Source organism: Argiope bruennichi, chromosome X1 (assembly GCF_947563725.1).
Source record: "Argiope bruennichi chromosome X1, qqArgBrue1.1, whole genome shotgun sequence".
In the NCBI taxonomy this organism is placed as follows: Eukaryota; Metazoa; Arthropoda; class Arachnida; order Araneae; family Araneidae; genus Argiope; species Argiope bruennichi.
Window position 1 is genome coordinate 8,051,102 of NC_079162.1, and position 22,117 is coordinate 8,073,218.

The 22,117-nt window shown below is 37.5% G+C and overlaps 1 protein-coding gene across 1 annotated transcript in view; it reads right to left on the reverse strand.

Moving 5' to 3' along the window:
* LOC129958479 (uncharacterized) overlaps positions 1-20,802 on the reverse strand; it is a 99,215-nt gene extending 78,413 nt beyond the window's left edge. The window contains exon 1 of the mRNA XM_056070975.1: positions 20,766-20,802. Within this exon, the coding sequence (XP_055926950.1) occupies positions 20,766-20,783 (18 nt within the window). The 5' untranslated portion in view covers positions 20,784-20,802. The remainder of the gene's footprint in view (positions 1-20,765) is intronic.
* Positions 20,803-22,117: the final 1,315 nt, after the last annotated feature.

The window sequence follows — 22,117 nt, forward strand, 5'->3', positions numbered from 1 at the left end:
GGTTTCGCATTTGAGACAGTATTTTGTGATAAAACTGTAGTGGGAATTTGACGAGGAGAAATACTATAACACTTTTAGACTTTTTTCAGTATTGGTAACTGGACTTGCTTTAGTTGGACAGGTCTTTTTAAGCTTTTTCACGTTAGTCACAAGTTGAAAACCATTTAGGTCCGGTAAACCAGAAATATCTTCAGAAACAGGTACAAAAGACAGTGACGGAGGATTTGATAAGTCAACTTCATTAGATGCCATTGTAACAGATTCAGGAGATTTTGAACTGATATAAGTTGAGATATCGGACAAATCCCATTCTGTAGATATGGTAGCAGATATCGTTTTTGCAACAGAAGTGTAAGTATTTCCAGGATTAGGCATTTTTGACTTAACGAGTTTGCGGGCTTCCTGATAAGAAATATTGCTTTTTTTATTTTTGTTGATATTATTTCTTTTTCCTGTTTCCAGGCAAGACAATTTCGGAAGAAAGATGTGTAGTCACACTTTAAATTGACGCACTTCTCTTTACCAGTGAAGATAGTGCTGTTATGATTGACATTTGCACAACGGGTGCATGTCGTCCCTCGGCAAGATGATTTCGAATGCCCGAAACGTTGGCACTGAAAGTACCTTAAGGGATTTGGTACATATACTCTAACAGATAAGCGCACATATCCAACCTTAATATACCCTGGTAAAGTAGAGGAACAGAAAGTTAATACCAGATGCTTAGTATTCAGGAGCTGACAATCTTTTCGTATTGTTAATACGCCGCACATGGATCACTCCCTGACTTTTTAGCTTTTCAGTAATTTCCTCTATTGGGAAATTGAATAATTCACCACAAGATATAATACCTTTTGATGAATTTAATGAAGGATGGGGACAAACTAATCGTTGATAAAGTTTTCAGATTTACAATATGTTTCGCTTGTATTGGAGTTTTAACTTCGACCAGCAGGTCACCAGATCAAAGTTTCTTTATAGATTTCACCTCGCCAATACTTCTAGATATAGCTTTCTCCGCCAATAAAGGATACACACCATGAAACCATTCTTTATTTTATGATTCCCTTTGCCTGCCTCCTGGCATAGGAGTAGCGCGTCTTCCCCGTGATCTGAACGTCCTGGTTTGGAGTCCCAGTTCGGGCATGGTTGTTCTTCATCTGTTCTATCTGTGAGATATGTGAATGTGCCCTGCTGTCAAAAAGGGGTTCTGCAAGCGAATGTTATGCGCGAGTAGCTAAGACGTACTCTTGGCCCTAGTTGGCGTTACTAAAAACAAGAGAAGCTCTCTTGGCTTAAAATCGCTGACTTCATCAGCGAGCTTATCCATGGCAAGTGCCATTATAAACAACAAAAACAACAACAATGATTCCCTTTGAATCAGAAAGAACATCGGAAAATTCTGTACAGAAGTTGAAGCATTGTGTTGCCCACTAAAGGGAGAACTCTTGGATTTGCTCATATGACATTGATACCGTTTCACACCCGACGGCACCGCACACCACGCATCCCGATCAGATCATATGCCTTTTCGATTTCAAAAAATATGGGAACTAAGTGATTTCTTTGTAAAATTGCGAGGCGGGTGTCTGTCTCAAGGTCCAGAAGATTATCTATGGTGCTACTACCTTCCAGGTATCCACTCTCAGATGTATGAAGAAAGTTATTTATTTCCAGGTAATAAATTAGTCTGCGATTCATCATACACTCAAGTAATTTACAAAGGCAACAGGTCAAAACAATGCGACGGTAGTTTGACGGGCTTTTGGGTTAGTTGGTTAGTAGTTTAGGTTTCCAGGCACAAAAGCCATATTTGGCCATTTTGCGCCAATCAAATAGTAAAAAAGCATTTCAATGATATTAAAAGGTGCTTTAAATTAGGTAAAGGGTAAAATTCCAATAGCAAGCCGATGCATTAAAACGGCATTTAAAAAACATCCATGAGAAAAGCTAAAATTTATTCATTACTGACATTCGAAAAAAGATTTCAAATGGATAAAAAAATCTTAAATATAATGCAGCAAACCAATGGTTTGTAAAAATTTAAAAAATATTAGGGCGAGATTTGTCAACCACTAGGTCAGGCATGTCTATGGAAATTGCATTAAAAAACCGTAACCGATGATTATTAAAAACAGGACAATCAATCAAAACATGACTTACACTTAAAACTATATGACATGTCATACATATTGGACAGGATTCACAGAATAAAAGGTGTTTATGGCTGAATCGGGTATGATAAATGCTGAGCCGAGTTAAATTTATATCTAGCCCACGCACTGAGATGGTAAGCCAGAAGCGAATCAGTGGATGGAGAGAATGCAGTTTATTGGAAATCTGCTGATCCGAAGATCGTTTCCACAAATGTGAATGGGTTGAGCAAAACATGTCTTTGCATCGCCATGTGGAAGCGATCGCTGATGAAAAGTGACTCTCGGTTTCGTTGCAGCATCTGCTGTTTCATTTACAGGTACTCGGGTTTGGCTCAGAACCCAACAAAATAGAATTTTGAATCCTCTCATTTCAAGGGATTGAAGAAAAACCAGGATTTCCAAATCAACCGGATGCATCAGATTATTGAATTTGGAAAGAGATTCCAAAGCACTGTTGCCGTCAGTATAGATACGAAAAGTGCGTGTACAAGAAGTCGAAATCACTTGAAGGGCGTCTGTTATTGCAACCATTTCAACAGTCAAAACAGAGAATGATGTGGGCAAACTGTAGTTATATGTCTCAGTAGGTAATACTACTCCGCTACCAACATTACTAATAGATTTGACCCATCAGTGAATATTTCTGTGTCGAAAAATACTGGCTGAGATGATCTTTAAATACCTGCTAAAAGATAGTAAGTGCTGTTGTGGATTTACCAAATTCCGAAAACGGATACAAGAATGAAAATTTAGGAATATCCCAAGGTGGGAAAGAAAAGCAGTTTATAGATTGAATTGTAACATCGTGAAATCTTTCAGCAGAATTTTAACTCTCTCTCTAAAGGGAAGAATCTGAGAGGGGCGTGCATAATACTGTCACCGAAGATCAACTGGAAGAGAAAAATGAACAGGGTGTTTCGGAATCGATTGTATACGGAAATAATATTATGCGTTTAATTTCCGAAGTCGCAGATTTAAAGGCATTTGATTGCAGTTAGCATATAGGCTTCATGGTGATGTCGTGCCCGCGTTACAACGGAAAAGGGGATTAAGTAGCTTCTGAGGGTAAAGACCCTGAGCTCCCGAGGGCAGAAGTCTGACTTCTAGCTCATTTTCCTTTCCATTGGTTTAGATTAATATGAGCTACAACAGTTATTTCATGGGTACCAATATTTCTCATTTTCAATAGGGGTGTAATCTGTTTCTCGTAGCTGAATTCAATCAAGAGAGTAACTTTTTCCATTTTTTAAATTGATTTAACATCTCCGACATTTGCTAGGATAGTTTTATGAAGTAGGAGAGCTGATATAGCATTAAACGATCCATCGTTTCTTTTTATTGCAAAAAATTTGTCATTCACATGACATTCCTTTATAGGAGAGGTTGACGGACGCATGTCTCCGTCAGAACCAAAATTCTGGGAACCCATAATTTCAAGTGATGTTCATCCCGGTACGCCCCCGTCCAACAAGAGAAGGCAGTTGCTGGCTCTGATTTTCTCCAGCCTCGGTACTTGCCCTAGCGATAGTACTGGGATATGGAACTACAGAGACTGCAGGTCTAACCCTCAAGTAGTGGTTTCTCGTTCCTAAAGAAAACGCACCACCGGCCGATCGACAGGAACGGTCTCCTTCCTGTCGCCCACTTACGGAGCAGTGTGGGTCAAAGGGAACACAAAGGGACCCCAGGATCCCATTTTGCCCCTAACGGGTCACCATGTACGCTCAACACATGGGTTTAATATGCAACTAAAATCGAAATCAAAACACCAACACAAATAGAAATGAAATATCACTTCAACTCATAAAAATGGAAATTAGAAAATAAAAATAAGAGAAGTATCGCTAGGGTAACCCGGGAACACCATACCCGTATTTACCAAAGACGGTTGGTTGGTTGGGATTTAATGGCGTAAGCGCCAGATTTGGCTAAACTGATCCAATCAAATGGTAAAACTGAAATGTATTTTAAAATCTATATAAATTTAAGATCAATCATAAATGGCATACTGTCAAATCTCTAGAAAACTACAAGCTAGTTAAAATGAGCATGTGGTAAAAAAGGAAGAAAATGGTTTAAATCATTAAAAAATCCAAAATGCAAATGAAAAACAATGTCAGAAGATAAAAGGGATAAGAAAATTATTGTAAACTTCTCACGTTATGTTTCTTTAAATATCTCTCATGGACAGGAGTATTTAATGTGGGGTAAAATGCTTTATAATTAACCTATCGAACTGGGCTTTCTTTTAATTTTTCTTAAGGGTATGTTTATCAACAAATATGGGGTTTGTAAAGGGCAATGGTGGTGGTGGTTCTTACTGTTCAACAGTTGTGGTATCTTCAATAGTTTTATTCGGGTCATAATGTATGGTATCTTCCGCTGTATATGACACAATATCAATTTTTTTCATTAGAAATATCATCTACTGGCACAAGTTCGGAGACGACGGAAACTGGTGCAGAATTGATTTCATGTGTACGTTGGTTTTGATTTAGCGCATTTGCAGAGGTTTTATCAATCTTCATACTAACCGAAATCGGGACCTGCAAATGCGAAATTAGCGTTCCGGTCTTCGAAGGTCAACTGCCTCAGAACTCTCATTTGCCCCCATTGTGCGGAAAAAGGTCATAATAGGCAGCAATGTTCTGCACAAGAGGTGTGTGTGAACTGCGCTGGTAACGACAGTTCATTTTCTCAATCTTGCCCCCGTTGGTTAATGGAAAAGCAAATAGTAGCAATCAAATTTTAAAAAAATATTCCTTATCCAGAAACTAGGCGTAAAGTTATTTCCCAGACTCCAAACCTCTGGTGGTCTCGCTCTGGGACTTGCGAGTCAGGGCATAGTCCTCAAGGAGTTATCATCCATTTTTTGTGGCGTACCCAAAAGTCCCGATCGCATTTCATTTCATTCGTCTGAAGAGGGTGATAATGATTTGTAAATGAGTTGTGATTTATCGCCAACTTCATCGAATGCTCCTAGTACTTCTCAAGCGATATTTTTTGATGGGTACTTTCGTCTCTTGGAACTGTCGTGGCACTCTGTCCAAACTAAGTGAAATCGGGACCATTCTAAACAAATTTTATCCCACTTAGTTCTGTCTTCAAGAAACTTTCTTGAAAACTAATATTCCACTAAAATTAAAATGGGGATATAATGCTATTCGAAAAGATGCAGACAATGACTCGCATAAGCGGGGGCGTCTACATTCTGAGGCCGTCTGCATTCTGGGGCCGTCTGCATTCTAACCTCCAATTCCTTTCCGAGCACTTCTCTCTCCCTCCATACTGAGTTGCAGGCAGTGGCTGTTCAAGTTCATGTGCTAACACTTATTACAGTCTGCTGTGTTTATTTACCACCCAATTCTACGGTTCGTCAGCAAGATCTTGACAATTCAGTTGATCAACTCCCTGTGCCATTTATTTTACTTGGTGATTTCAGTGATCATAGTACCTTATGGGAAAATGCAAATTCTCGTGGGCGGCAAATTGAACAATTTATTAATAATAACTGCCTATGACTGCTTAACAATGATGAAAAAACTTACTTTCACCAACTCACACGCACTCTCCACAATTTAGATCTTGCCATATATTCCCCCGTAATCTTGCCATTGATGAATTTTATTGTTGAAAATAATTGTATGATAGGGATCATTTACCTGTAATAGTGTCTTATGCTGATAGTGGGAATGCGATCCAAGATCCACCTCGTTTCCGGTTCTAGCGAGCAGAATGGGATTATTTCAAGAAATTGTCCCAAATCACCGAAGCAATGATTAACACCGTAGATATTCTATGTTCACCAGGATAAGGCACTTCGGAAAGCCTTCTTGGAGGTAGAGTTCATTTCAGCGCGGAGAAGACGCGTAAACTCCTCCACTCTTGTTAATGAGACAACTCTAAATGCGCGCCAAAAGGCGAATGTTTACGCTTTATCACTTACTTTGTTTTATCGTCTGCTGTCGTACTTTTCGTTCTTCTAGCTAATTATTAATAAATAATATATATTAAATTTCAAAACTGCTTTTTTCAAAGCAAACAACTGCAAAATGTCTTTAAAAGGGAGAACTATTCACTCGAAAGAGATAAATATAATAAATAACGTTACTAAATTTTGTGAAGATGAGGCTAGAGCTGGAACACTTTTGTTTCCCCTTTCCCAAGCCCAAAAACGTGCTGCTTCAGCGACTGGTGTTTCACTTAGAACAATTAAGCGAATTAAAAATGAAGATATTTCTACAAATGGACAATTATCTAAGCCGGGGAAACATCGAAAGCGTCCCGAGACTCGAAATGCAATATTGGACAATTTTGATCTGTGTGTTCTTCGAAATATTGTGAATGAGTTTTATGCAAACAACAAAATTCCGTCTTTGTCTCGATTGCTTCCCGTGGTGAAGGAAATAATAAATTTTCCTTGGAAAAGAGGAACTATATGGAAATACCTCCACATTGCAGGTTTTCAGTACAAACGTTGCAGAAACCAGAGACAGATCTTAATTGAAAAATCGCACATTGTAGCCTGGAGATTTCGTTTTCTTAGGGAAATGAAAAAATTCCGAGAAGCAAAGAGAAACATAGTTTATATAGATGAAACATGGTTGGACAGCAATCTTTCATTCGAGAAATGTTGGTGAGATGAAAAAATTGGCGCTGCCATCAAAGATAGCTCAGGTCATCGTCTGATTGTGGTTCATGCTGGATCAGAATCTGGTTTCGTTCCAAATTCCGGATTAATATTTAAAGCTGAAACTGCAGCTGGAGATTATCACGGGCAGATAAACTCTGATAATTTTCAAAAATGGATAGTTGAGAAGCTTCTACCTAATATTCCAACGAATTCGGTAATAGTTATGGATAATGCAGCTTATCACACAAAAGTGATGGATCCCGTACCCACAAAAAGCTCAAAAAAGGATAAAATGTGTGCCTGGTTGGAAAAAAAGCAAATCCCATATGATAAAAAAAATGTGAAAAGTTCAGTTACTTGAACTGATTGCTGCAAATGCAAGTGGCGAAAAAAAAAAATTTCATTGACGAAATTCTAAAAGAACAAGGACAGATGTTTTGAGACTTCCCCCACACCACTGTGACTTAAACCCAATAAAATTAATTTGGGCGGATGTTAAACGTTACGTGCGAGAGAGAAATGCGACTGCCGACATGAATTTTCAACGTCTTGAAAGTCTTGCTTCCGAAGCCATGATAAATATTGGACATCTGAGATGGGAAAAACATTGCCAACATATAGAACACATTGAAAAAAAGTATTGGGAAACTGACGGCATTGTCGAAGAAGTCGTGGAAAACATTTCTTTCAACATCAATTCGGATTCTGATACCGAGAGCAATTTTAATGATGATGACACTGATGATAGTTATGACGATGGACATTAATTCTAATTCCTACAGTTTTCATTTCCTTTGTTAAGAATGTCTTGGTTATTTTTAATTAGAAACATTTGAATAAAATTTAATCAGTTCAAGCAGTATGAATAAATGCTTAGTTGATGTTTTATTTATTAGTAAGTTCTAATATTACAAAGGTAATGCAATTTTTTTAAATACTATTTTTATTCATGAAATAATTTAAATCAGGATTCTTCATTATAACTAGATTCTGAATTATGTCTCATTCCAAAAAATAACTGTAACTTATTTATCAAATTTAAGAAAAATATATTTTAAACCAAATTTATATTTTTTGCAACTTTTAATAAATTTTATAAATGGAAATGTCAACTTCAGCAACAAAATTTCAGTGTTGACTATACTAAGTATTGTATATTATTTTAAAATTAGAACTATCTATTTTTAATAGTGCACAGATTAAACATGAAATAATAAACTGTTTTATAAAATATAGTAGCATTGATAAAATTGATGTCTATCTCTTTTTAGAAATTTTCTTTGATAATTTGGTATGCAGTAATGAAAAAATTTTTAAAATATTTTCCAATTTTAAAAGAAGTGGTTAGTGTTATTGCTATTTACATTACAGACAGCATATGCCAAGCTAATATAAAATAAATATCCTTATGGCTAGAATTTATTTATTTATTTTGATCAGCTGAAAACAAAGATTTTATTCAGCATTGTTTTCAGCTAGAAAAAGACAACAAATTAAGGCTAAAATCTCTTAAAAGATGTACATTTTGTGTGGTATGTTGAATGTTAGTCAATAACTCATGTAATTCGTCAATTGTCTCACTGAAATGATAATATAAAAAAGGATAAAAGCTAACGATCGCCAGTTGGCAACCTTTCTTGACACTTATCACTTTCTCCTTCCGAAATCATCGAAATAGTATCGTCTGATCCCACGTGACGAGGGCGGAGCCAAGGGCCAACTTCTGGTGAACGAACACTGGTATCGGCTGCAGTACAGCTTGTCCTCGACTGCATTTTAAAAGAAGCAAACAAAAGTATCCCCAAGAGCGCACTCCGTCTACGGAAATTCCGCAGACCATGATGGAACAAGGCTTGTTGCGACAGTTACAAATTTACTAACAAAAACGACTTAAAGAAACAAAATTAGCTTTGGAATAAATTCTGTAGATACACAACAACGGAACATCTTGTTGCATTTAAGCGAGTCAAAGCTTATGCACGCCACATTTGACGGATTAATAAGAGGGAAGCCTGGCTGAAATACGTTTCTTCCATCACATATTCTACACCTAGTAAAAAATTATGGTAAAAAGTCAAAGCAGCCAATGGAATTTATCCTGAATTTTCACTGTCTGTGTTGAAATCGAGAAATATAATATATTCCTCACCTCTGGAATTTACTAATGTTCTAGGGCGGGCATTTTAAAAAGTCTCCGCCGTTGATTCTTATAGTCTTACATTCCTTGTGACTGAAAATCGAACGGAATAAAATTGTTTAAATTTCACTGCTAGCAGATATATTGTATATAATAGGCCTTTTAGTCTGAGTTAAAAAATTCATTGATTCACGCCGATGATACTAGCCCAGGTCCTGATGAAATCACTTATAATATACTTCGCCATTTGAATGAGATCTCTCTATCTAATTTGCTAAAACTTTTTAATAGAATATGGATTCCCTCAAAAATGTCCTCACAATGGCATGAGGCTATAGTGATTCCAATACTTAAACCCAGAAATGATCCTGCTCGCCCATTGAACTACAGGCCAATTGCTTTGACGAGTTCTTTGTGCAAAATGCTTGAGCGCATGGTCAATGCCAGCCTAGTGTTTGAATTAGAAAAGTATGGATGCCTCTTGCCATTACAGAGTAGATTCCGAAGAGGATGCTCAACATTTGATAACATAGTCCTACCTGAAACCCAAATTCGTAATGCCTTTGTTTGCAGGAATCATCTTTTTCGACATTGAAAAGGCTTACGATCGTATGTGGTGTTACGGTATTCTTCATACATTTTTTAATTTGGACTTTAGGGGAAATCTCCCTGTTTTTATTCAAAACTTTGACTTCTCGAATTTTCCGTGTACTTGTCGGTAATTTTTATTCCGATCCTTTTATCCAAGCCGAGGGTGTTCCACAAGGAAGTGTTCTAGTGTTACACATTTTATCACTCACTTTAGCGAAATTCTATGCCAGCTTCCTACATCTGTTTAAGGAACACTAAATGTTGACGATTCACAGATTTCTGCTCAAAGCTGTAATATGCGCTTGATTGAACGACAGTGAACAAACCAGATTCCTGACCTGAAAGAAATAAGTACATTCTTTCTCCAGAAAAGAGTCGTTGCCTATTGTTCTGCCGGAAGCGAAACATGAATCCAGACCCTATAATTAATATTCGAGGAATCGCTATCCCCGTTGATAATGACGTACAATTGTTGGGTGTAATTTTTGACAGAAAGCTCACTTTCCTTCCGCATATTCTACATCTTCGACAGAAGTGTGAAAAATCTCTTAACATCCTAAAAGTGCTGTCAAATACTTCTTAAGGTGCTGATCGCCCATCCCTTCTCCGAATATACCAAGCCGTCATTTTATCCCGCATTGATTACGGGTGCATGGTGTATGGTTCTGCACGCCCTTCTGTTTTGCGCAGACTTGATACAGTGCATCATTCTGCTCTTAGAATTTGCTCTGGTGCTTAACGCACATCACTTGTGGAAAGACTGTATGACACAATCAAATGCTTTTAGATTTGCGAAGTTGGAAATTAACTGCACAATATTATTTCCGCGTGCAGTCGATACCGAAATTCCCTGTTAGCCAGTTGTCTCATCCAATTGGTCTTCTGAGACTTTATGGTGCACGCGCCTCTCACATTCTTCCCTTTATTGAGAGAGTTAAAATTCTACTTCATGATGTTGTAATTCAGACTTTTAATTATTAGTCTTTCTCACCTTGGGATATTCCAAAATTTTCATTTTTTGAATCCATTTTCAGGATTTAATAAATCCACAACCGCACCAACTATTTTTCAGCAACTCTTTAACTATCATCGCTGTCAGTATTATTTCTACACAGAGGTCTTCACTGACGGATCAAAATCTATTAGACATGTCGGCAGAGGAATTTTGTTATCAAATGAGACGCATAACTACTCTCAGGCCACATCATTCTCAGTTCTGACTTCTGAACTAGTTGCAATAATATATGCCCTTCAAGTGATTTCGACTTCCTATTCCCGCAATTTCTGAATTTATACCGACATTATGAGTGCTTTGTAGTCTCTTTCCGATTTTAGTTATCGAATACATCCAGTTACTTTAGAAATCGTGGTTTTTCTTCTCATCATCGAAATTTTGCACCCTTAAAATTTTGTTTTGCTGGGTTCCGTTTCATGTCTGAATGCCGAGAAATGAGAGAGTGCAATACTGCAGCAAAAGCGGCAAGCTTTCTTCTACAGCAAGAACTTCCACATGGAGATGCAAAGACATTTTTTGCTCATCAGGTCTACATGTCGTAGCAACGATCTTGAGATCAACAGACTTCCAACAAACTGCATTCGCTCGAGCCAATGATTCGTTTTCGACCTATCATCCTAGTGCGTGGGCTCGATGTTAAATTAACTCGGCTCCGCATTGGTTATACTCGCATCATCCAAAAACACCTTTTATTTAGTGAACCATATCAAACATGTACGACATGCCATACAGTTTTAAGTGTACGTCATGTTTAAATTGATTGTTCTTTTTTAATAATCAACGGTTACGCTTTTTTCATTTAGTTTTCATAGACATGCGTGAACTGGTGGAAGACAGTTTTACACAGCATTGGTTTGTTAAATTTTATTTAGGTTCATATACATTTTAAAAAATCATATGTCAGTAATTAATGCAATTTTACTTTATTTCATGAAAGTTTTTAAAGTGCCGTTGTAATAAATTTGGATTATTTTTATAATTTTACTTTTATCTAATTAAAAGAACCTTTTAATATTATTTAATTTAATTTTTTCCATTTGATTGGCGCAGTATCACCAGAATTGGCTGTTGTGTCAAAAGAACTTAACCACCCAACCAACTGATTTCTTTTTTTTTTAACAACTTGAAAATCAGACGAATTATGTAAAGTTGTAGCAACATCACAAATTGGATCAGGCGTATGCTTAATTTGAGTTGCCGAGGGTTTAGACTAATCTGAAATAGTATGTATTTTAGGGCTCCTAAGAGGATTTTCTAAAGTAATTCAATCTTTGGGTATGTTTATACAGATTGGCTGCTTAACATTAGTCTGAGCGACAGAAGCAAAGCTAATGCCTACAGGAGTTTGCTATTTAACAAGTTTCCGGGCTTCGGTATAAAACAGGTTTTTTTTATTTTGGTATTAATTACTTCTTTTTCAGATTGCCAAGCTGAACAATTCCTCGAATATGACATGTGTACTTCTTTACGATTCACGCATCTTTCTGTAGAGGTACATTCAGCACTGTCATGGCCAATTTCAGCACAGAGGGTGCAAGTTGGTGTCCCATGGCATGAAGTATTCGAATTACCGAAACGTTGGAATTTAAAGCAACGAAGCGGATTGGGCATATATGGTCTAACAGAAATATACATGTAACCCACTTAAATATACTCTCACAATAAGGGAGAATCAAGGGTAGATCACTATTTATGCTTGCAATTCTTTAGCAATTTCTTCTTACGGAACATTTAGTAATTCTCTAAAAGAGATAATTGCTTTGGAAGGCGTGTGGAGAGACATTAACTGGTATGCTTCCAAAAGATTTTAATTTTACAATTTGTTGCGATTTTTTTCGAGATTGTATTTCAACAAGTAGATCAACGGATCGAAATTTTTAGTACTTTTTACTTCGCCAAGATGGTTAGTGATACTTTTTTAGACTAGAAATGGAGATACGGAATGAAATGTTTCATTTGCAGAGAAAATTCTTTTAATCAGGAAAAAGGTTGGAAAATTTACTTGCGTTGAAGGTGTAAAAGATGCGATTTGTTGCACATTTAAGGGAGCAGTTTTGCGTTTGCCCATACGACATTGTTTATAATTCTGATCCTACGGCACCACCCCACCACGAGTCCAACAAAGGGAGGTAGACACCGGCTCTGGATATTCCTAGCCTCGGCGCTGACCTTAGTGCTAGCCGGAACCTATACGCTCAGAGTTACACCCGAGAACAGTGACAACCCTTAACGCCAAGCCCAATAAGTAACCCCTTCGCTTGATCCCTAGCAGACTAACCGCTCAGGTGGCTAGCTACCAGCCGACTGATACAGCAGGGATCACAGTAAACCACCCGTCTAATGGGTCGCCACGCACGGCTAATACGTGGAGTTTTGGCTGTCCATGTGAAGCAAGTAGCAAACAGAGCGGCGGCAAATGGAGAGCTTCTTCTCTTGCCATCGAGGGAAAGAAGAACGACAGCAAAAAGCAGCAGATTGAGAGGAGGAGAATCTGGAATGCAGACCAGATCACTAGGGAAACTCGGGGTGTCCCTAGTGATCCACCACTGAAGTCCATCACGCCTGAAGAAGGTGGGCCCCTGAGGGGTACCAAAGACAGTAAACCCCTTGGGATAAGAAAAGATCCCTGGGTACCTTGGGGTTTGGATGCCCGTACTCACCTAAAGAAGGTGAGCCCCTAAGGTGCCTCCCCTCAGGGGCTCACCTACTATAGGTGAGTACGGGTGTCCCAATCCCGAGGTTCCCAGGGATCTTTACTCCCTTTATGTTTACTCTCCACTGCGCCTTCTGCTGTCTCCTTTTTTTTTCTTTCCCTCGAGGGTACGCGAGGGAGCTCTCCATGAGAAGCTGTCGCCGCTCTGTTTGCTTCCTGCTTCTCATGGACAGCAAATACCCCCACGTGTTTGCCGTGCGTGGCAACCCATTAGACGGGTGGTGCACTGTGGTCCCCGGTGTATCAATCGGCCGGTAGCTATCAACCCGAGTTGTTAGTCTGCTAGGGATCAAGTGAAGGGGTCACTCCTTGGGCTTGGCGTTAAGGGTGGTCACTGTCCCCGGGGGTGACTCCCAGCGTATAGGTACCAGTTAGCATTATGGTAAGTGCTGAGGCTAGGAACATCTAGAGCCAGTTACTGCCATCCCTAGTAGGGCTCCGTGGTGGGCGATGCCGCTGGGCCTGAACCTCTATAAATATCATATGGGCCGCAAAAACTTTTCTAACTTCAGTGGACACTTCAATAATCAAGTTGAATCTAACAAATCTTTTGATACATTTTTTATTTTGAAACGTATTTCTACTACAAATGAGACTTTTCATACTGTTTCTCCGTTCTTGGTTGAGAAGGCGATATCCTCTAATCTTGGTAACACTAAGTCTATTCGGAAACTACGCTCAGGAGATCTGCTTATTGAGGTAGCATCTCGTAAGCAAGCAGAACAAATTCTTAAATTGAATTCTCTAAGCACTATCCCTGTTTCTGTTACTCCACATGCATCTCTTAACTCCTCAAAGGGTGTGATTTCTTGTGGAGAACTTTTTAATGTTCCGGTAGAGCAAATTTGTAAAGATTTTAAGGCAATTGGCGTTACACATGTGCGTCGGATCAAAATCAGAAAAAATGGTGAACTAGTTGATACTAAGCATTTAATTCTCACTTTTCACTCTCCTAAAATACCCGAGTCAGTTAAAGCGGGGTACATGAAATTGGCAGTTAGACCATATTTTCCAAACCCCCTGCGGTGTTTTAAATGCCAGCGTTTTGGGCATTCACAAGCTTCCTGCCGTGGAACTCTTATTTGTGCCCGCTGTGCGGAAGCTAGTCATGACAGTTCTGCATGTACTAAACCAGAGAAATGCGTAAATTGCAAAGATTCTCATACTTCCTTTTCCCGTTCCTGTTCTGCTTGGAAATTTGAAAAAGAAGTGATTGCTGAGAAGGTAAAAAAAGATATTTCTTATATCGAAGCCAGACAGATTGTGAAGTCTCGCACTCCACCTCCAGGAGTCAGCTATGCATCTGTGGTGAATAAAACATTCGGAACCACAAGCACTCAGATCTTATCTGCAGTCCTACCATCCGATTCTGCTCGATTTAAAATATCGTACATACCTTCGGAGACCTGCCCTAGATATGACGAATCTTTTATAGCAGCATTCAATCCCAGTACATGTGGAGAGAAAATCCATCAACCCACTGTCCCAGAATCTAATATAAGTTCATCTGATTGCTCTGGTTTCAAAAAAGTTAATTACAGGAAAAAGCTCAAAAAAGATTATAGGATTAATAAAGATAATCAAAAACTAAATATTAATAACGCACCGAGACATTATAAAACCTCGCATCTTTCAGAATCTCACAAGATGAACTTGGATAAAAAAGAGAGTACAAAGTTTCATAAAACTTCACTAAGAAAGCCTCCCCTTTCCACTTCCGTAGAGGGCAATTCTGGAACGAATGATGTAACAAGTGCTGCTTTGATTACAAACTCTCCAGCCCTTGTTTATTCTGCTGATACTGAAACTCGAATTTTAGCTGACCTCCCTTCGGGAAACTCCAGTGATCCATTACGTCAGGAATCGGATACTGACGCAGAAATGTGTTCTAGTGCATCGGAAGGTGATACACTGGAATATAATATGTCAGAAAACTTAGAGGATACATCTGAAGACACTAGTCCTCCAACTCCGCCTCTACCAACTACTACACGCAAACGGGAGAAAAGATACTCCCATATTATTATTCCAACAAAATATAAATAAATATACATCTTCTTTTCAACCTTAGTTTTTAAAAATTATCGATTTCGTAGTTATCTGTCGGTTTTAAAATTTACATTTATTGTATGACGTTATGTACTTGGTTAATTCCTTTTAATCTTTGCCGTAAATTTATTCAAGTGTTTCATATGTATAGTACTTGTTTCCAATGATTTTAGACATTTCTATTTATGTACTTAAGAGATATTTATTTTAATATTTTTAAAATTTTATATATTTTATACCTTGATCCTGTTGATCTAACATATGTTTGGCGCAGCATAGCCAAACATGGCTCTTGAGCCAGTAAAATCAACTAACCAACCAACCAACCCCTAAGGTGCCATAGGAAAAAGACGAGAATTGTTACACTTAGGCAGCATACTTCTATGTGAGGGATATTGCTACAGCAGTTGGAGTCTGAAAATCCAGTGTTTCTAGGATTACTAATCAGCAAACTAAGTTTGAGACAATTTCTCCAAAACGAAAAAGTAAATACGGACGCAAACACGAGTCAACAACTAAGACTGACCAATTTCCTGAACGAAATAGTAAAATGCATCCTCGTGAAAGAAGTACAGATCTTCAGAGTGAATTATTAGCTATTGGTGTAAGCGTTGATTCATCAACAGTATGACGAAGGCTTATTGAAGCAGGGAGATGGGCAAGAACACCAGTCCAAAAAAATTCTTAACGCCGGCAACGGAGAGATAACGTTTGCATTGGACCAGGAAATATAAATACGTTGTATTCAGCGACGAAACGCTTGTGTGTGTGTGTGTGTGTGTGTGTGTGTGTGTGTGTGTGTGTGTGTGTGTGTGTGTGTGTGTGTGTGTGTGTGTGTGTGTGTGTGTGTGTGTGTGTGTGTGTGTGTGTGTGTGTGTGTGTGTGTGTGCGAGAGAGAAATTCTTGTTGCATATTCATATCAAGCAGAGGTCGGTCCCAGAGAAGCAACATTATTGGATAATCATTTTGTAACCGGAAGTACGTTGTATTTCCGGATGAACTGTCATTGGATGTTTGTTCCTTTTAAATAAAAAGAACAGACACCGCCTGTGTGTATATACCGTAGCTGTATACTCTGCAAGATGCAGACCGTTTAATTTTTCATTAAAAGAATTTGATTTTAATCTAAATGCCTGGGTTTTTTTATATATACTCTGCTATTTTTGTTGAGAAAAACTCCAACATGGTTATGGGCCCAGGTGAACCAAAAACCTTTGCCGTAAGATCCGTGTTTATGAACTGAAAGAATAAGTGCTACTAATTGCTGTGAATTTTTACCAAGCCGAAGAAAAGATGAATTCAGATTTTTCGTCTTTTTTGTTCCCGAAACTCGACGATTCGAACTATTCGTCATGGAAAGAAGACATGAAAGTCTTGTTGATGGATCGCGGCTGTTGGAATTTTGCAATTGGTGGAGAAAAGCCTTATCTAGAAGAAGCTAGAGAAAAAGGAAAACTCGAGTATGAATGGAGAAAGCAGCGGTGTTACACAACAATTTATCAGGGAGTCGAACCCCTCAGGGGCTCACCTACTATAGGTGAGTACGGGTGTCCCAATCCCGAGGTTCCCAGGGATCTTTACTCCCTTTATGTTTACTCTACACTGCGCCTTCTGCTGTCTCCTTTGTTCTTCTTTCCCTCGAGGGTACGCGAGGGAGCTCTCCATGAGAAGCTGTCGCCGCTCTGTTTGCTTCCTGCTTCTCATGGACAGCAAATACCCCCACGTGTTTGCCGTGCGTGGCGACCCATTAGACGGGCGGTGCACTGTGGTCCCCGGTGTATCAATCGGCCGGTAGCTAGCAACCAGAGTTACTAGTCTGCTAGGGATCAAGCGAAGGGGTTACTCCTTGGGCTTGGCGTTAAGGGTGGTCACTGTCCCCGGGGGTAACTCCGAGCGTATAGGTTCCGGCTAGCGCTAGGGTAAGCTCCGAGGCTGGGAATGGCCAGAGCCGGTGGCTGCCTTCCCTTGTTGGACTCCATGGTGGGTGGTGCCGTCGGGGCCCGAATCCCCATCAATGTCGTATGGGCAAAAAACAAAACAAAAACACCATTTCGATTTCACAACCTAACAATTTTCCATCTTTCTTTCTAGTTCATAGAGTATCTGATGCAAAAGGGTCTTTCCATAATGTGTCCCCTTTTCTTGTCGAGAAAGCCATTTCTGGTAATGTAGGTGAGGTTAAATCTATAAAGAAGCTTCGATCTGGCGATTTGCTAGTTGAAGTTGGATCCTCCAAACAATCCAAACAAATTGCTATGCTAAAAAATATGTCTACAATTCCTATTCAAGTTAGTCCCCACCCGACATTAAACTCCTCCAAGGGAGTTATATCCTGCGGAGAGCTATTAAATGTTTCTGTTGAAGATATAACTAAAGATTTAAAAAATCAGGGAGTGACCCATGTACGGCGTATTTCTATACGAAGGGATGGCCAGCTCCTAAAAACAAAACATTTAGTATTGACCTTTGATTCTCCTAAATTACCTGTGCACATAAAAGCCGGATATATGCGCCTATCTGTCCGAGAATATATTCCAAACCCATTGCGTTGTTTCAAGTGCCAACGCTTCGGGCATTCTAAAACTTCTTGCCGCGGGACTCTAACATGCGCCCGTTGTGCAGAATCTGGTCATGACAGTACTAACTGCACTGCCGAAGAGAAGTGTGTGAATTGCAAAGATCAGCACACTTCCTTTTCCCGAAACTGTCATGCTTGGAAACAGGAGAAAGAAATAATTTCAACTAAGATCAAAAATAAAATTTCCTATCAGGAAGCTCGCAAACTCATAAAATCGAAAACACCTTCAGCTGGGATAAATTACGCTTTTGCAGTTACAAAAATGTCGGCTACCACATCCACTCAGTGGGATCTGAATGATCTATCTTCTGGTAAGGTTTTAAAACCATTAGAATCTACTCAAAGAGCTCCTATTCCAGTTAATTTGCCAAATCTTTCACCTGTGTCTGTTGCACCAATCAGTGACAATGCTTCAGCTTCGCCGGATTTAACTGGTTTTCAACTAGTGACACACACTAAAAAGTTTAAAAAGGCCTCACCTGTGGAAACAAAATCATTAATCAATGCTGAAAAAATTTCAAAATTTTACTCTACCTCACCTCACCAAGTTCCCACCACTGTTGCATCGCAAATTGCGCCAACTGTGAAACCCAAAATTATGTAATAAGCCAATTACGGCTGAAATAAAATTACCTTCTTCTGATACGGCACTACAATCCATAGATAATCTTCCTTTAGTAGGAGCAAATTTACAACAGTCTAGTCAATCTGATGCTGATGCGGAAATGAGCTCTTCCACTGCATCAGATGGGGATATGTTGGAATATCGTATGTCTGAGGACTTAGAAGACTCGCCAGAAACTATAAGTCCTCCTCCCTCGATTAAATATAAAAAAGAAAAGAAAAAAAACCTTATTCCAACGAAATATAACTCGTAGCGAACTTGCACCTTACCTTTTTGTCTTTTCGATGCTGTTTTTTTGCTTTCAACATTAGAAGATTCACATCTTGAAATTTATTATATTTGCTTTTGTAATGTGTATATATATTGAATTTTATCTATATGTTTGCATCTCTAATGATATTTTAATTTTTTCCAACATTGTTTCTTAAGCATATTTTGTATAGTTTTTTAAATTTGACAATTTCTCTATTGGAATCAGATAAGAAAAAAGGTTTTAAATTTCACTATTTTTCAATTTCGCTGTAATTTTAAAATGTTTTTAGAATTTTAACTTTTTATAGTACATTACCATATGTTTTAAACCACGATCCTGTTTATCCACCATAAGTTTGGCGCAGTATGGCCAAATTTGTCTCTTGCTCCAGTAAAACTCACTCAACCAACCAACCAACCAACCAACCAACCAACCAACCAGGGAGTCGAAAGAAAACTTCTTCCATTGATACGGCACACCACTGATGGGAAAGAAGCATGGAATATTTTAAGAGATAACTTTGAACCTATATCTAAAGCTCGATTAGCTGTTTTAATCGATGAATTTTTAGAACTAAGATTTAATCCAGAACAAGAACAGATCGGTATTTTTTGCAAACGTGTCAGTGAAAAGAAAAACCAAGTTAAGGAAGCAGGCTTCGAAATTTCTGATCTGTTGGTTGCACTGCAGCTTATCAGAAGACTACCAGCTGAATATGATCACTTTGTTCAAATACTCTATAGAATGAAGGATGCAGAGTTTACACACTTGGAAGTTGAAAGACAACTAATAAATGAATCGGGGAGAATCCAATTAAAGAAAAAGGATTTGAACACTACGGAGAACGCAATATATATACATAATAATTGTGCAATATATATACATAATCATTGCGTCCAATATCTCAGCTGTAAATTGAATTCAATCAAACAACAAAAAATATAATTTCTTCTTTATTTTGCTTATAGAATTACAAAGTGACGTCATCGCAACGCGTCGCAATAAACCTTTTACACGCTATATAACGGTGCGGAGACTAATTTTATCTTTAAAAAAATAAGCACTATTCAAGCACCTTTATAGAAAGTATAAAAACTAAATTTTATGCAGTATTTTTTTATTTTAGAATTACGAATTGATGAATGAAATTATGAAGAAATAAATTAAGTTCATTTTTAATAAATAAGGGTCTAATTTTATTTAAATATTAACATAAAATGCATAAATTTAAGTCTCAATAATTTGTTCCCTCTTATGCATGCACCCATTTTATCAATTGCAGCACAAGACATATTGTTAGAAAAATCACACTGTCATCAGCAGTTTACAGAAGAAATAACTTCAAATCAGAAATTTTCTTTCAAAACTTTCAAAAACACAAGTGTTATTTTACAAATTTTCATACATCAAAACCATAAAAAGGTAAAGAAAATTCCTTTCTTTCTAACGTATCAGAACATCACTCTGCTACATTAGAAGAACTGACATAATGGGTTTTGCAACGCATGTGAAACACGTTGAAAATGTCTTTCAGATACTTCATTGCATATCCTGTAATAAAATTACTGTCACCTCTATCTCAGCAGCAAAAACTAGGGTTCTTCGGCAAGGTCGTAAATGTAATGAGTACACAGATTTTTACATTTGAAATCCAAGAATATATATATATAACCAACTCAGTAAAAATAAAAAGGAATAAAAATAGAATCAAAATTATAAACAAAATAAAAAAAGAATCTGGCCAGAATACTTTCTCAAGGGTCACCCATAGGCAGGGGTTCAAAACAAGGGTATTTTTCTGTGAGGGGTCTGATTCTTTGTCCAACAATATTGATCCCTCTTGACCCGAAAATCCCCAGAAATTGAGGCCTAAGAGATACACCATTTTTAACAGAAATAAAACAATAAATTACAAAAAATACAACCTCCAATTTAAGCGAAAATTACAGTAACATAATATAAACTATAAAAGAACACTGACAACTAATAATTAAAACCAAAGGAAAGGAACATACCAGTAGCAGGTAAAACATCTACCAAATAAAGTGCCCCATCGTGTTCTATCTTGTTTCTCGCGTCTAATACTGTTCCTGCTTAGAAATGCCATAAATAATTGGAGAGTCCCAACGCCATCTATTGAGTTAGTTAATATGTAGCGGAAAGTCTATATTTATTTGTGTCAAAAGATTAGAATCGAACCAGCCCTTCTTTTATTAATATTTCAATATTGCAGTTGTTTCTGGGATATTCATTAGTTTTTAAGTTTTTAATGAGATTATTTGTTACTTCAACGCAGGAAATTTTGTTATTACAAGCTCTTTTAATCCCGTTAAATTGTGAGAAAATTAATTTTTTTGAAATTTTTGGAGTTTAGATTAGAATAATAATTACTGATTTTAATCATTTTACAGTTGAATTTATCATTTTTCGGATCACGAGGGGTCAATATTGTTGGACAAAAAGTCAGACCCTTTGACAGTCAGACAGAAAAAATCCCTTGTTTTGAATCCCCTCCTTGAGAAAGTCTTCAGGCCGGTTTTTTTTTTTTTTTTTTTTTTTTTTTTTTTTTTTTGTACTTTTGATTCTATTTTGATTCCTTTTTATTTTTACTAAGTTGATTATGTCCATCTCTGTTTTAGTAGTAGCAGCATTAGCGCTCTCTAAATACAATTGTACTTTTTTATTTTGATTTTTAATAATTTTAGTTTGTTTCCGAAATAATTTTCATTTTGAATTTTCATAATAGATTAATTGAACTTTAAAATTTTTAAAACTAGTAATCATCATTCTAATCAAAATTTTCAAAAATTTAATTTTCTCACAGTTTAACAGGATTAAAAGAGTTTGTAATAACAAAATTTCCTATATTGAAGCAACAAATAATCTCATCAAAAACTTAACTACTAATGAATTTCCCAGAAACTACTGCAATCTTGAAGAAAAGAAGGGTTGGTTTGATTCTAATCTTTTGACACAAATAAATATAGACTTTCCGCTACATATTAACTAACTCAATAGATGGCGCTGGGACTCTCCAATTATTTATGGCATTTCTAAGCAGGAACAGTTATAAGACGTGGGAAACAAAATTGAACACGATGGGAGACTTTATTTGGTAGATGTTTCACCTGCTACTGGTATGTCCTTTCCTTTTTGTTTTAATTATTATTTGTGAGTGTTCTTTTATAGTTTATATTATGTTATTGTACTTTTCGCTTAAATTGGAGGTTGTATTTTTTGTAATTTATTGTTTTATTTCTGTTAAAAATGGTGTATCTTTTAGGCCTCAATTTCTGGGGATTTTCGGATCACGAGGGATCAATATTGTTGTGCAAAAAGTCAGACCCCTCAGAGAAAAAAAATCCCA